The sequence below is a fragment of the Micromesistius poutassou genome, assembly GCF_964030765.1.
Source record: "Micromesistius poutassou genome assembly, chromosome: 12".
In the NCBI taxonomy this organism is placed as follows: domain Eukaryota; kingdom Metazoa; phylum Chordata; class Actinopteri; order Gadiformes; family Gadidae; genus Micromesistius; species Micromesistius poutassou.
The window spans coordinates 8,918,817-8,933,160 of NC_140282.1; the positions used below are offsets into that span (position 1 = coordinate 8,918,817).

Sequence of the window (14,344 nt, forward strand, 5' to 3'; positions counted from 1 at the left end):
TTCTTTGTTGCCTTGGCCCTTGTAGAGTAAATAGGTTGCTATCTTTATTTGTTGCGTTGTCATTTGAATGCCTTGATTCAGTAGTTGAAGGTAATGGCTCAATTAAATGATAGAAACATTCCAATCCTTTTCTGGATGGCTGCCCAGACTTAATTGGAAAAGATTAACTCTGGGTATGTGTTAATTTCACTTGCCTTGTTAAGTCGAATTACTAACGCAAGATTATTCACAAAGGGAAACTGCAAACAAAACAAACACTCGTTATTCATTTCAACATAATGAGGCGACTTTAATTGTTCTGTTTTGGAAAGCAGCAATTAAATGAATTAAATTAAATGTAAAAAAAAAAAAAAAGAAATCAAAAGTGAACTGCTCTAAACAACGATACATGTTGATGTTCTTAAAGGGGTCTTTCCTCTATCATGGCGGCGTTCCCCAGCCCGAATCCTTTGGGCCCGAAGTGTTTAGCGTAGCACACTGCGGAGACAACGACAACAACATGAACAACACACAAAAAAAATCATAAACCATGTTCACCAATTATCACATCTTTGTGTCATAACACTTGATAACACGTGAAAGGCAACAATATAACCCTTGACCGTCTACTTTCTACAAGTGCTTTGTGTGTTTGCTGCTTGTATTGTCGTGTGTGCGCAGTGCATTCTCCCACACGCACACGCACACACACACATGCACACACATACCTTTACAGTAGAGCTCTCCATCCTTATCAGTCACTGTGGTCGACTCCAAACTCTTCCCACACAAGGCACAGCGGAAACAGGTTTTATGCCAAGGCTGCACAGACAAAGAAAATACAACCGTGATTCAAAATGTCGTCTTTTAACCGTCGTCCCAGGGGGTATCTGTGTGAAACGTGTAGCCTCCACCTGGGCTGAAGCAGGACTGTGTTCTGCTCACCTGCCCCGCTCCCATGATCTTCTCTGCTGCGAACACGGCCTTGGAACACCGGGGGCATTGGTCTGAGCTGCCAAACTTCTGAGCGAATTTGCTCGGGTTTGTCTTTGTGTTCGGGGGTCTCTGTTTGGCGCCACTGAAACGATACAAACAAACAAACCATCCAGTATTTGTACAATTTGAAGGAATCAGGATTAATATTTAGTCAGGGAAAGACACCCCGACACCTACTCTTGAGGTCCCAGGTCCAGATCCTTCCTGGGGGGGTCTGAACTCAGCGCTCCGGCGCCCCCTCCGTAGCCGTAGCCTTTTGGCCCGTACTTCTTGCCGTAGCAGGACTTGCAGTAGATCTCCGACTCGTGTGCAGCGACCGTTGTGCTGTCCAGTCCTTTCCTGCAGGTCACTGCGTGCAGTTCACACAGTGTTAACGACACACACGCATGAAAGATAATAATAACCTCCATCTCCAACCCCAGACATCTACTCTCTCGTCAGTCAACATGGCAGTCAGTGCCGTGTGTTTCTATTTCAGGAGATGAGGAGAGGGTTTGGGTGCTTAAGAGGAGTCAGGAGCCCCATAGTTCCCTGTGGTACCATCAACTCATCAGCAGGTATAAGTCTGAAAGGCTGGACAAAAAATACCGTCAGTTAGGTCTCCTATTATGGTGTCTGTCGTCTGAGCTCCTCCACGACCCACTCCTTCTTTGGCTACGGCTGCTGCCTCTCTTTTACCACACAGCTGCCCCTGAGCTTTCTGTGGAGGCCCCTGGGTCTGGCTCCACTGTGGCCCTCATAGCATCCACACAGGGTGTGCTACTGTCTGGGGTGTACTAACTGCAGATGAAGCAGGTCTTGTGGAAGCTGCGTCCGTTGCATTGGATCTCCTCTGCGTGGTACGCAGTCTTCTCACAGGCAGAGCACTTGGCTCCTCCACCCCAGTTTGGCATCCTGGGAGCGGGAGGGATTAGTTCAGAGAACCACACACACGACGGTTTGAGTGGGATGACACTGTGTTGTATTATCTTGTGCATGCTTTATCTAACATGAGGAATTGATCGAATGAGGCACGGATTTCACTTGGTAAGATTTCTATAGATCTGAATATCCTTGTGTTTTAAAGCTATAAGACTGTGCTCTCTTGCCTGTCTTACCTTTTCATTCGTTTTTATTTTAAATCAGAGGTGAACAATCAACTGAGAACTAAAATATAAGACTTTACAGGAGTGAAACCAGTAAGGTCCAAACACAGAAGAATATTTTTAGGTCAAAAGTACCACAATAATCATCACTGCATACATGTTAGCTATATGAGCTAAATACCTATATATTTAATATGTAGCCCTACATGTAACCTAATAAAAGGATGGAGCGTCTCACCTTGAGTTCTGTCCGGTAGCGTCCTCCTATACTGGCAGGGCGGGCTCCCACAGGCTGGGTTAAATACTGACCAGTTGCCCCACCACGCATCTCTACTGTCCAGACAAATCCCCCCCACTCCTAAAATAACCGGTGAGGCCTCAAAGCCCCCCTGGACCACTCATCGGCCGCACCATTCCCTGTTCGTTGCTCATGGACTCAGACAATGGAAACTAGGTTATCAAAGGTCTGACACATGCAGAGTGGAATGGAAGTGGAGCTATAGGCTGGCCCACTCCAGGAAGGAGGGTGTGGATGTATGTCTGTGCCCTTCTATCAAGCAACTTGAAAGTAAAATAACTTTGATATAGGGGTGACAGAAAAGGCCACGAGGCAGGGCACTTTCACAGTATTCAATTTAATTAATTTTCATTTTCCACTTTAGAATGACATTGGCAATGGAAAGTCAACATTTTATAAATTAAAAATTTAAAATGCCTGATTTGTCTCACAACAAGCATGTATAATTATCTCATTCTATGGGTTAACAGTTAACCTGTACAATGTGCAAAACCAGTAATCTTACTAGTTTTTACTGAGAAAAAACAACTATCTACAATACTTTGACTGAAATACACTACTTAAATGTGCTTCAGTCAACAATTTGTTCATTTAAAGACATCTTTTTTTGTAATGGCACACAGGTTACATTTAATGCTAATCAATTCACACATCCAACCCTTTTTTACAATCATGCAACACTTTTTTTCACCAACAACCAACAACCAACAACCAATCACAAACAATCAACAACAACCCAGAAAGCACCGTTTGGTTAAACACTTTGAAATACAGCATCCATAGTGAAACTCAGGAAACACGTTATACAGGAGGGTCCTGTATCATGGCAGCAACATGTATGGTAGAGTGTGGTACAACAACTCTCCCCCCCCCCCCCCCCCCCCCTCTCTCTCTGGCCATGTGCTCCACGACATCATGACTATTTCTGAAGCAGCGGTGAGACGCGAAGTGGCGGCCGAGAGAAAGCAGTAAACTGTGTCACGTCACCCCTTGTGTTTAAAGACACCGAAGAGGTAGGGCGTGGATGGAAAAAAAATGAAAGGGGTGATATCATGTCACCAGGTGTGAGTGTGATTAGCCATTACAGCTGTTTGGTTCCTGGGTGTGTCCACCTAGATGTATGGATGGATAGAAGAGTAACATTTGCCACAGTCCACTGGGTAGGCGGGGGGACTGATCTATACAGCGTACATCTAGATGGACACGTCTACTTGTGATGTCACTAGGGCACAGGGAAAGGCCGATTTCCCAGCGGCTTGTATTGGCCAATCACACGCACACCTGTGGCGTGATGTCACCCCTTTTAAAGAAAACGTAGAACTTTGAAATAAAAACGGTAGTAATGTGACCTCCAGGTCAGTTGGCACGGTAACCACAGAAGTGAGGGGGGGGGGGGGGGGGGGGGAGGAGGTGAGAGGCGGTCGGGTTACTGCGGGGAGTCCTGTGCGCTGACGTCCAGTTTCCTCTGGGTGGCGTTGGCGTGTTTGGCGGCGGGAGCGTGTCCGCCGTGCGTTACCATAGCAGCGAGGGGGGAGAGGGGGCCAGGGGTGTGGAAGAAGCTGTGCTGAGGCTGCCCCGCCCCTTTGGGCGTGGTCATCATGGGCTGAGAAAAGGACAAGAAAAATAAAAAGTTGATACGTACGTAAATATATGACTTGGCAGCATGTTAAGTATGTACTATGACTAAGTGGTGGGGCATGCTTCAGGAATGGTTATTTTAAGGCATTTTTCTTCAAGAACATTTTTAGGATAATTTAACCAAGCACAATCTTTGAACTTAATCACAAAAGCATCGCTTATTTACAGCTGTTTTATTTACGCTTGCTTGCCTGCCTCCCTCACTATTTGCATTATGTTTACATTTAGGGCATCTAGCGGATGCTTTTATCCAAACCTTACAATAAGTACATTTGTCAGAAGAAAGAGAAACAACAACATATCGCTGTTGGTACAGTAAGGATGTTCATAGTGCCAAGCACTAACAATCACTAGGTTAACCCATTCCCCGTATAAAATAGAGGTAGCTAGGATAAGATCCTAAACAATGCCAAGTACTATTTGTAAGCACCAGGGCGTACAACATACACTAAGTGTGTAAGAGGGGTGTTTCTAGGAGAGTAAGGGCCTGTCTCACCTGCTGCACGCTGATGAAGGTGAGGGGCTGGCCCGGGCCGGCCTGCTGGAGCGGCGTGGAGGACATGGGCTTCACAAACACCATGCCCCTCTGCTGCACGCCCAGCAGCCGCTCGGGGGTCTGGTGCTGGGCCCCGGGGCCGGGCCCCGCCGAGATGAGGCCCAGGTTCTGCAGGGTGAAGTTGAAGATGGCCGGGCTGGGGCCGGGGCTCTGCAGGTGGGCCCGGTAGGCTGGGGCGGCCTGGGGGGACACGCCCACGGGCCGGTGCAGCGGGAGGCCGGTGGGGGTGATCTCCAGGGGGTGGGGGGGTCTGGAGCCTGGGAGGGGGAGGAGATCGAAAACATGTCAACCATTGGCCGTATAAAATGATGGGTTCACTTAGGCCCAGTCCCATTTCTCTCCCCTTAACAAGAACACTTGCTTTGAGTGCCCTAAGCTGCAAGTCAGCTACAGAGCTGGCTAGCGTTCAAGGGATGATTTTAAGGGAAAATAGGCACTCCCCCTTGCTCGCTTAAGTATTGGGACACCCTACCCCTTCGCGGGAACGGCGAAAAATCGATTGTTAGGGCTCAAATCTAGGGCTCAAAAGATATTGTTGTTTCGCCTTCTTCTGACAAATGTACTTATTGTAAGTCGCTTTGGATAAAAGTGTCTGCTAAATACCCTAAATGTTAATGTAAATGTTAACAGACAGCAGCCGTGTTGACACAGACATTATTTACTTGTGGTATCGTCCCGTTTCTGCTGAGCCGTACACATGCCTAGTGGCACCGTAAGTATATGTAGCTCAATTCAGATTTCTACTTAACCGAACCGAATAACGTTCTTGTCACTCACCTGCGGTGGGGGTGTGGTAGATGTTGTAGGTGGGGGTGGTAGACTTTTTATTCTCTCCACTCTGAGCCTGCATGTCTTTGTAGCCCACCAAGGAGTGCATGGGGATGAGGTAGCCTGCAGGCACCAAGGTCTGGACGGACAAACGAAACACGATTAGTACAAATAGAAAATAGCAACGTGACGTCCACTAAACGACTGATTCACACCGAGAACAGCCCTGAACACGGGACAGAACAGGACATGACTTCATGGAGTTTTTTTCTTGCCTTCTGGGGGGCTAGGCTTAGGGAGAAGTCATATATAGATTTGTTTATTCAGGGGAAAAAGACAGAACAGAGTACTGAACAGAGTTCAAAGAGCTCTTTGACAGCAATGCCCTGATCACAAAAGTCCAGTAGATACAAAATACAAATAGGAAGCAAAATACAACAATATATATTTTGTATAAATATGGGCTGTTAATCCCTTCGATAGCTGTGATTAAGGGCTGTACAAATAAAGTTGAGTCTAACTGAATCCTGGTTCCATACCTCGGTGTTGAGGTGTCCCGGGGTGAGGGGTACGGCCCGCGCCGGGACGGGGGTGAGGCCCGCCTCGCTGTCGGAGCCCCCCCTCTCCTCCGTCTCCAGGAAGGTCTCCACGCTCTGCTCCAGGAACTGGTGGGCCACGGCCGCCGCGCCGCCCGGCGTGTTCACGAACTCGGGGTCCAGGTGGAGCGCCCGCGACGAGGGCCGGCTGGACGCCGGGCCCCCGCGCCGGCCCTTCAGACGGCCCTGCAGGGCCTCGCTCTGCCTCGGCGAGGTGTCCTGAGAGTCAGAGGGGGAAGGACACAGTGTAAGTGGACGACTTGGGAGGAGGGGGGGGGGGGGGGGGGGCGGCGGCATGTGGCTCAGGAGGTACAGCGGGTTGGCAGGTTGCTGGTTCGATCCCCCGGCTCCTCCTAGCTGAGGTGTGGAGGTGTCCCTGAGCGAGACGCCCTCACCCTGACTGCTCCTGAAGAGCTGGCTGTCGCCCTGAGGGGCTGACTCCGCCGTCGCTGTGTGAATGTGTGCGTGAATGTGAGGCAGTAATGTAAAGCGCTTCGAGTGGACACTGGTTAGAGAAGCACTGTATAAACGCAGTCCATTTAAGTGTCACGACTACATTGAAGGTTATCCTGTCATTTCAACCTCATCTGACCGCTGCGACCTAGTCAACTCAGCTGCCCCCCAACCCCCGCCAAACCGCCGTCATCCCTCAGAGGAAACTGGACGTCAGCGCCCAGGACTCTCCGCCTTGCCCCTAACAACCTCTCCCCTCACTTCTATGGTTACCGTGCCAACGGACCTGTAGGTCACTCTACAGTTTGATTTATTTATGTCCTACGTTTTCTTATTTCTTATTTTTTTTCATCCAAGCTCTAAGCTCTTTCATATCTTCATGCGGGGTGACGTTCGTACCTGACGTCCGGCGCCGCCGACGACCCGCTTGGCTTTCGACGGGCTTCCCTCCGCCGCCGCCGCGTCCGAGGACAGCCGCTTGGGGGCCGAGGGGCTGAGGTCCAGCGGCGCCCCGGAGCCGCCCGGGCTCAGCCCCGTCTTCTCCTCGAAGGTCATGGAGCGCACGGCCAGGCTGGTGGGCTGCGGCCGGCTCAGCGGGTTGGGTCTGAGTGCGTGCAGGAAGACGGCGTAGGGCCCGCCGCTGCGCTGCTGGGGCAGCAGCACAGGGATGAGAGGGGAGGAGCCCTGCGCCGCCACGTAGGACATGGAGGGGGTGGCGGGCTGTGGCGGCGGCGGCGGCCTGGGGGTGAGGTGGGGCGTGGTGTGCCCGGCGGGCTCCCGGGTCGGGGTTTGAACTGGCACCTCGTCCCGCGGCCCTTTGGCCTTGCCCCGGTGCGTCTCCGGTTTGGTGGCCGCGGGTTCACTGGCGCCGGGTCGGGGGCCTTTAGCCCTGCTGTTCAGAGGAGGAGGTTTTAGAATAGATAGCGCCGTGGAGCATGACCCCCCCATGACCGGTGGTCCTCAACTGGTGGGTCACAGCCCTCTTATGGGGCCTGTGGAGTGGGACGCAATGCATATGCCAGACCTTAATCTTGAGAAAGAAGGCAAGCCCATTGAATAAATTATTCCATTGGCGATGGGTTCAATGGCTTACTTATTTTGACGAGTTCAGCCCCAATTTTTGCAGCTTTTAGTTGGCTCATTTATTTACACGTGACATGAAGGCATTGTTGCGTACGCTAATATTGGTAGAAGCAGTTTTTATTTTTGGGTTGTGACACACAGAGCTCATGCCAGTCCTCAGTTGATCCAGGGCCCTATGCTTTAACTAGGCTTAGTAAACCACTGCCCCAGTCTAGGGGTTAGGGTTAGAACAACACGTTAGGGTTAGCGGTCATAGTTTGTAGAACTCACCAGGACTGCTGGTCCAGCTGGATCTTGCAGATCGCGGCGAGCTGGGCCATCTTGCTCGGAAAGTCGTGGTTGGATGAGTCGCCTGCAGGACGGCGGTTCAAGAGTAAGACACGCTGTACATCCGATGGCTACGTGCGAGTCAAACACGTGGACCGGAAAGTGTGCGTGTGTGCGTGTACTTACCGAGGGCGCTCTTGGCGGGGCTGCTGGGGGCCGAGTTGATCTTGCGGCGGTCCTCCTGGATGCTCTTGGCCATCTTGATCAGCGAGGGGTGTCTGGTGAAGCCCCGTTTGCCCCCGGGGGCGGAGAAGAGGTTCTTGGAGCAGGTCTCCACGGCGACGGGCTCACACACCCGGCTGGCCGTGGGCGGGCGGCTGGCCGAGGGGCTCTTGGGCTCTGGGGGAGAACGGGGGGGGGGGGGGTGGGTTGTGTTACGACCGCATTGTGTGTTGTACGTCCTGGCACTTAATGTAAGCACTTATTTTATGTTGTACGTCCTGGCACTTAATGTACGCACTTATTGTATGTTGTACGTCTTGGCACTTAAAAATAGTACTTAGCATCATGTAGCATCTTATCCTAGCTGGCGTTGTTGTATACGGGAATGGGTTAACCTAATTTGTTTGTTGATTGTTATTGCCAGACACTTTGTTCTATGAACATCCTTACTGTACCGACAGCGAGAAATTGTTGTTTCTCTTTCTGCTGACAAATGTACTTATCGCAAGTCGTGTTGGATAAAAGCGGCGGCTAAATGCCATGTTAGCGAACAAGTCGTCTTGGATGGTGTGTGTGTGCTTCATTCAGCTGGCGACTTTCATAGAGTTAGCACCTCTAATACACACATGTAGTACCGACAATGACATATATTGTTCACAGAAGAGTGTAAAAGGTGTGTTTCTCCAGCGGTGCTGATGGTCTGCTCTGGTACCTTCTATCGTTGGCAGCTCCACCGGTCCGATCCACTTGAAGGCCGGCTTCCTGCCCCTCTCCTCCGTCACGTGGACCTTCTCGATGAGCTTCAGGCTGCGCAGCACGTTGGCGATGTCGTACAGCCGCCGCACTTTGGCTGGAATCACAAGATAAACACAGAACGTCAACATCATCACATGCTAAAGTTCACTGTATGACTGGCGCACTGGAGTACTAACCAAATATATGAAGTGATGTTCAAATCACGAATGTAAATGTACATTTACATTCAGGGTATTTAGCAGATGCTTTTATCCAAAGCGACTTACAATAAGTACATTTTTTAGAAAAAGAGAAACACTATATCGCTGTCGGTACAGTAAGGATGTTCATAGAAACGAGTGCAAAGCACTAACAATCACTAGGTGAACCCATTCCCCGTATACAACAGAGATAGCTAGGATAAGACGCTACACGATGCTTAGTACTATTTTTAAGTGCAAGGACGTACAACATAGAGGTCTGAGGTGGCCTTTACATATTGAATGTTTGCATTGCCAGTAATGATTTGACCCCCTATCCCCGCCCGCTATCGAAGACCTGAACCTACTCTTGAACTTGTTCTTGTCCTGGTCGGCCGCGGGGTCCTCCCCGATCAGGATCTTGGCGGCCACCTCCAGGCTCACCACGTGGGGGTCCGACACCAGGAAGAGCATGACGAACTTCTGGCTCATCACCCTCAGGGACTTGTCCTTCCGACTGTTCACCGAGACTGGAGGGGTGAAACAGAGACTCGGAGTGAGCACAACAGACAGAGTATCAACAACGAGTGTGATTATCTAAGTGGAGCTTGGTGAATAGTCACAATCTCAGTGTTCTGACCTTATTACTTAATAAGGTATGAGGAAACATTGGATACCATTATTGGTAATGTAAATATGACCATTGGCTAGGACTACATGTATGAATAGAGGATTTCATCACTGCTGTAAGAGTCTACTAAGACTCGACTCACAACAATTGGGCTGAAACATCAGATTAGGGCTGGCTCTTAAGACGAATTACCAACCTGTTATCAGTTAGAGATTATTGGTATTCTTGCCTTGTTTAAACATTGAAATAGCCGCTATACACGTTCATAATTGAAACCCTTCTAAACCCCCCTGCTCCTCGCCGATCCATTCCCACATTATGTGATCACCCCTTAACCAGCAACCATTCCCCAGCATCTCACCGGCGTTGAACTCCACCCCCGGCAGCTCCACGAAGGACATCTCCTTCTGGCCCTGCTCCCCTCCGCCCTCCAGCTCCGCCGCCGTCACCGTCTCGTCGTTCTCCTTCTCCTCCCCCCCGTCGAAGTCAAACTCCTTCTCGGCGCAGCGCTGGCGGATGTGCTGCATCTGCTGGCGGTAGCGCTGGCCCTCGCCCACGCGCCGCAGCACGCCCAGCGTCTGGGCCAGCTTGGAGCGGCCGTGCCAGGTGTAGCGGTTCTTCACCAGCCGGCTCACCATGTGCAGGCTCTCCAGCACGTTCATGATGTCGTAGATGCGCCGCCGTTCCACGTCTGGGTGGTGAGGAAAGGGGGAAATAAAATGAACATTTAGCAGATGCTTCAGCTCAGGACGGCAGGTTCACTGGTGACCCGAAGGTTTCTAGTTCGATCCCCGGCTCCGCCCAGCTGAGTGTTGAGGTGTCCCTGAACAAGGCACCTCACCCTGACTGCTCCCGACGAGCATGGCTGACACCACCGTCAGTGTTTGAATGTGTGTATGAACTGTTGAAAGTTGCTTTGGACTAAAGTGTCTGCAAAATGCCCCAAATGTAAATGTACCCAAAGCTACTTAAGATAAGTACATTGGTTACGGTTTATGTTTACCATTAAGAAGACACTTTCATCCAAAGGGATTTACAGGATTCAGGAAATAGGGTGGCAGGTGAGGGTTATGATCCCAATGCACGTCGGGACTAAAAGTCTAAACCTTTCAGCTTGCAGTTAAACGCAGAACTTTTTGTCTCGGAGATGAATACCCAACCAATACATTAATCCGCTCCGAGGAAAACATGTCAACCCGACGGTGAGAAACGTGTATATATACTACCGTCAGAAGAAAATAAAAACAAGTAACCCTTTATGACATAGGTCCACTTACTGAGTTGAGTGGCCACGTCGTCCAGGCAGATGTCATGGGCCGGTCCCGGGTAATCGGGGTAGCGATCGAGGAACCGGTGGCAGAGCAGACCCAGACTCTTCTCCTTCCTGCTCAGCTTCTCGGCCTCCTCGCCCAGTTTGGTATCCTACGATTAGAATCATGATCAGTATTATTGAAGTTTTAAGTTAGTAGATCTGTTATGTCAGGATGCATTGCTGTACTGTAGGCATCAGGAATACCTCTGATATGGTTTATGTCATGGCACAAAATAGTACTTAGTGTTGTGTAGCATCCTATCCTAGCTATCTTTGTTGTGTACAGGGAATGGGTTTACCTGACAACTGTTTCTATGAACATCCTTACTGTACCGACAGCGATATATTGTTGTTTCTCTTTCTTCTGACAAAATGTACTTATTTTAAGTCGCTTTAGATAAAAGTGTCTGCTAAATGCTCTGAATGTAAATGATATCAGGCTCATAAATGGGTAGGCTTCTCAATACCAAATCCTCTATCAAAATATATCTGTAAAGAGCACACATACAGTAGTTGCCACCAAACTACAGAGCCTTGTCATCAGTGTTTCCTTAAAGTATTAGACTGGATGGGGTCCATTACTATGGTATTATAGTACTTTATATCCCATTAAGGAGCCTTTTCATCACTGTTTTCTTGAAGTAATTAGACTGGATGGCTGCTCTCTATCAACCAATACATAGTACTTTATATAATAGTACCCATTGATTACACCAGTATCTATGGGAGCGGCTGTGGTTCGTCTCTCTACCTGTGTGGGGTCGAGGGCTTCCTCATGGTCTAAACACAGCTCCTTCTCCCGGTTCCTGATGTCGGGGCTGGCCGCGCTGATCAGCATCTTGAGGTTGGAGGTAGGCGTCCAGGGGTCCACCGACCCCACGTCTCTCCTCTTGGTGGGCGTTGTGAGCGGGCCCATATTGTTCGCCAGCTTATCTTCCAACGCCGTGCACTGACCAAGCACTGTTCTTGAGGTTTTTACTGGAGATTGTGGTGCTATGAATACATCACCCTGTAGGACAATGAAACACACAATGAAAAATCGGTTAAAAGGCCTGGAGGACTCAGCAGAGCTTAGACGTTGGACTAAGAACAATACAATATTCATTAAACTGAATAGATAAGACCTACTGACCTTAGAAGTAGTATGAAATGTCTCATACGTTAAGCTGGCCTCTCTCCACCTTGGATACAAAGGAAAAAGTATGTTAGGTGTCATGTAACAGATGGGACACTTAAGTTAATGAATGAGTTAATACACTCATTATAAGGAACATTAATGCTCTATATATCAAAAGAGGCAATCAGAGATAATACAATCATTTTAGATGAGTTAACAGAACTAATCAGTCCATAGCAACGACAAAATACAACTCTGGTAATGATACGAGTCAACTTTTGATTTAAAAACACAGGTCTGTGGTACTAGTTTTGGAAAGCTAAGCTTTGGAGGTCTTCAGATGAATAAATACCTTCTCTTTACTGCATTATATTTTCTGGGAGACAACATCTTAATCCCCCCTTAGTATCCAGCCTTTGGTTTAACAAAACTCGTCCTGGGATTGTTCAACATTGTCGTAATAAGACTTAAATTTAAAAGTTGGGGTTTGGCGCCAACTGACGTTCATCTGATCGAATCGCCCGGACAGCCGGAAGTCACGACTCTCCCCGCCATGGAGATCAACCAATAGGAGCGCAGCTCTCTATAAACTATGGAGCTTAGCCAATAGGAGCGCAGCTCTCCGTAAACTATGGAGCTCAGCCAATAGGAGCGTAGCTCTCCGTCAGCGATAGCGATCAGCCAATAGGAGCGCAGCTCTCATGTCAGCTGAAGGAAACGCGGAGCCGGTCCCGCGCAGGTAAACATTTTTAAATCGTGGCGGGGAATGTTGCGAAGCGACTTCATAACCCGATACAAATGTGTCAATCCTTCACAATGACGACAAATTACTGCCGCAGGTCGGCGCGGCCCGTGCGTAAAAACGCACGAATTGTGAACCAAAGAGGTTGATTCAGAACGCAAACGCGAACATTAAGCGCCAGACTTCTCCCCAGACCTACGACATTTAAGATCAACATAACCTAACATCAACCTCCCCATATCAACCTATATCTATATCAACGTATAGGCTACCTACCCGTAATATAGGTATACGCGTAATCATTGACACAAATAAGCGGGAATGGTCTAATCCATGACTCAAATGTATAAATCTGAATGAACAGGACTGAGCAGCAACAAGTACGACCTCCGACTTCGGCTCAGTCCGCCAAAAGTGCGTAAAGCTCCATTTTCGATTTGCGTTAACATGATCAGAAACAGGGAAATAAACGCGCGCACACTTACCTGACTTCACCTTCAGCGATGACCTTTTCGATCCTTATTCCATTAATCCAGACGTCCAGGTAACTGCTATAATAAACTATCAACAGTTCTCAAAGCGCAGTATTTAAAACACAAATGTGATCTAGAAACACATAACGTCCATATGCGTGGCGGGATTTTTTTCTCTTGGCCACAAAGTTCACTTTAATACGGAAGTTTAGTTCAAAGAACCCCAGACCGGCTGACCACCTCGAGAGATACGCAAGCAGTTGTCCCGCCTTGTGTCGGCATGCTGATGCCCGCCCTGACCCGGGCCGGGCCCCTCCTCCCTCCTCCACAGCCAATCAGAGTGGGCGCCCGTAGCAACAAGGCGCGGCTACGGTTACTGTAATACTAGTACTGGCACCCCGCCCCCATGATTCGTGATTTATACAATGACCCTGTGGGCTTAATAAAGAATGTAAAAGTTGAACCATATTGTGAAATGAGCTGATTAAGGTCAGTTTGTTCATATAACTAGTCACGCTGTCTGATTACATTATTTACTAACCATATCACTCTAAATGTGATTATATACATATATATATATATGTTCATATAACTAGTCACGCTGTCTGATTACATACAAACCATATCACTCTAAATGTTATCAAAAGGGCATTGGGTTTTTATCTTTTATTTGGAGCACTTAGTCAGGTTTCCAGGTTTGGCCGCTAGATGGCGGTAGCGCCCCGCTGGGTAAGAGTCGTCATGGAAACAGACCGGGCGCTTGGAAAGATGTGGGGAGAAACCGGTGGAGCGTGGGGTGCCAGTGACGTAATGTTATCGATCCGAGGGAGAGAGAGTTAGGGAGACAGCGAGAGAGAGAGGGCGAGAGAGAGTTAGAGAGAGAGAGAGAGAGAGAGAGAGAGAGAGAGAGAGAGAGAGAGAGCGAGAGAGGGACCCTCGCTGAGAGAGAGAGAGAGAGAGAGAGAGAGAGAGAGAGAGAGAGAGAGAGAGAGAGAGAGAGAGAGAGAGAGAGAGAGATAGGGAGAGAGATAGAGAGAGGGCGAGAGAGAGAGAGAGGGACCCTCGCTCGCTGGAGGCTGGCGATGAGAAACACGCGCGGGCTTGCTGCTCTGCGAGGAGCTCGAGGAGAGGAGACGGCGGTCGCGCGGAGGGGGAGCAGCTCGCCGTGCAGCACGCGGTGAGTGTTGACTCGT

At 49.2% G+C, this 14,344-nt stretch overlaps 2 protein-coding genes across 2 annotated transcripts; both read right to left on the reverse strand.

Annotated features, from left to right (window-relative positions):
* Positions 1-1,868, reverse strand: csrp3 (cysteine and glycine-rich protein 3 (cardiac LIM protein); the record flags this gene model as incomplete). Its single annotated transcript, XM_084475941.1, has 5 exons — positions 1-477; positions 708-801; positions 925-1,057; positions 1,153-1,324; positions 1,757-1,868. The coding sequence occupies 5 exons, from the start codon at positions 1,866-1,868 to the stop codon at positions 401-403; spliced, it is 588 nt and encodes a 195-aa protein (XP_084332067.1). The 3' UTR covers positions 1-400.
* Positions 1,869-3,232: 1,364 nt separating this feature from the next.
* Positions 3,233-13,377, reverse strand: e2f8 (E2F transcription factor 8). Its single transcript, XM_084476014.1, has 14 exons — positions 13,164-13,377; positions 11,952-12,000; positions 11,571-11,828; positions 10,785-10,929; positions 9,869-10,198; positions 9,245-9,406; positions 8,654-8,791; positions 7,906-8,118; positions 7,723-7,804; positions 6,769-7,261; positions 5,860-6,135; positions 5,330-5,459; positions 4,493-4,809; positions 3,233-3,961 (listed from the first exon to the last, which is right to left on the reverse strand). Exons 3-14 carry the CDS (start codon positions 11,733-11,735, stop codon positions 3,785-3,787), a joined length of 2,628 nt encoding a protein of 875 aa, XP_084332140.1. The 5' UTR covers positions 11,736-11,828; positions 11,952-12,000; positions 13,164-13,377; the 3' UTR covers positions 3,233-3,784.
* Positions 13,378-14,344: the final 967 nt, after the last annotated feature.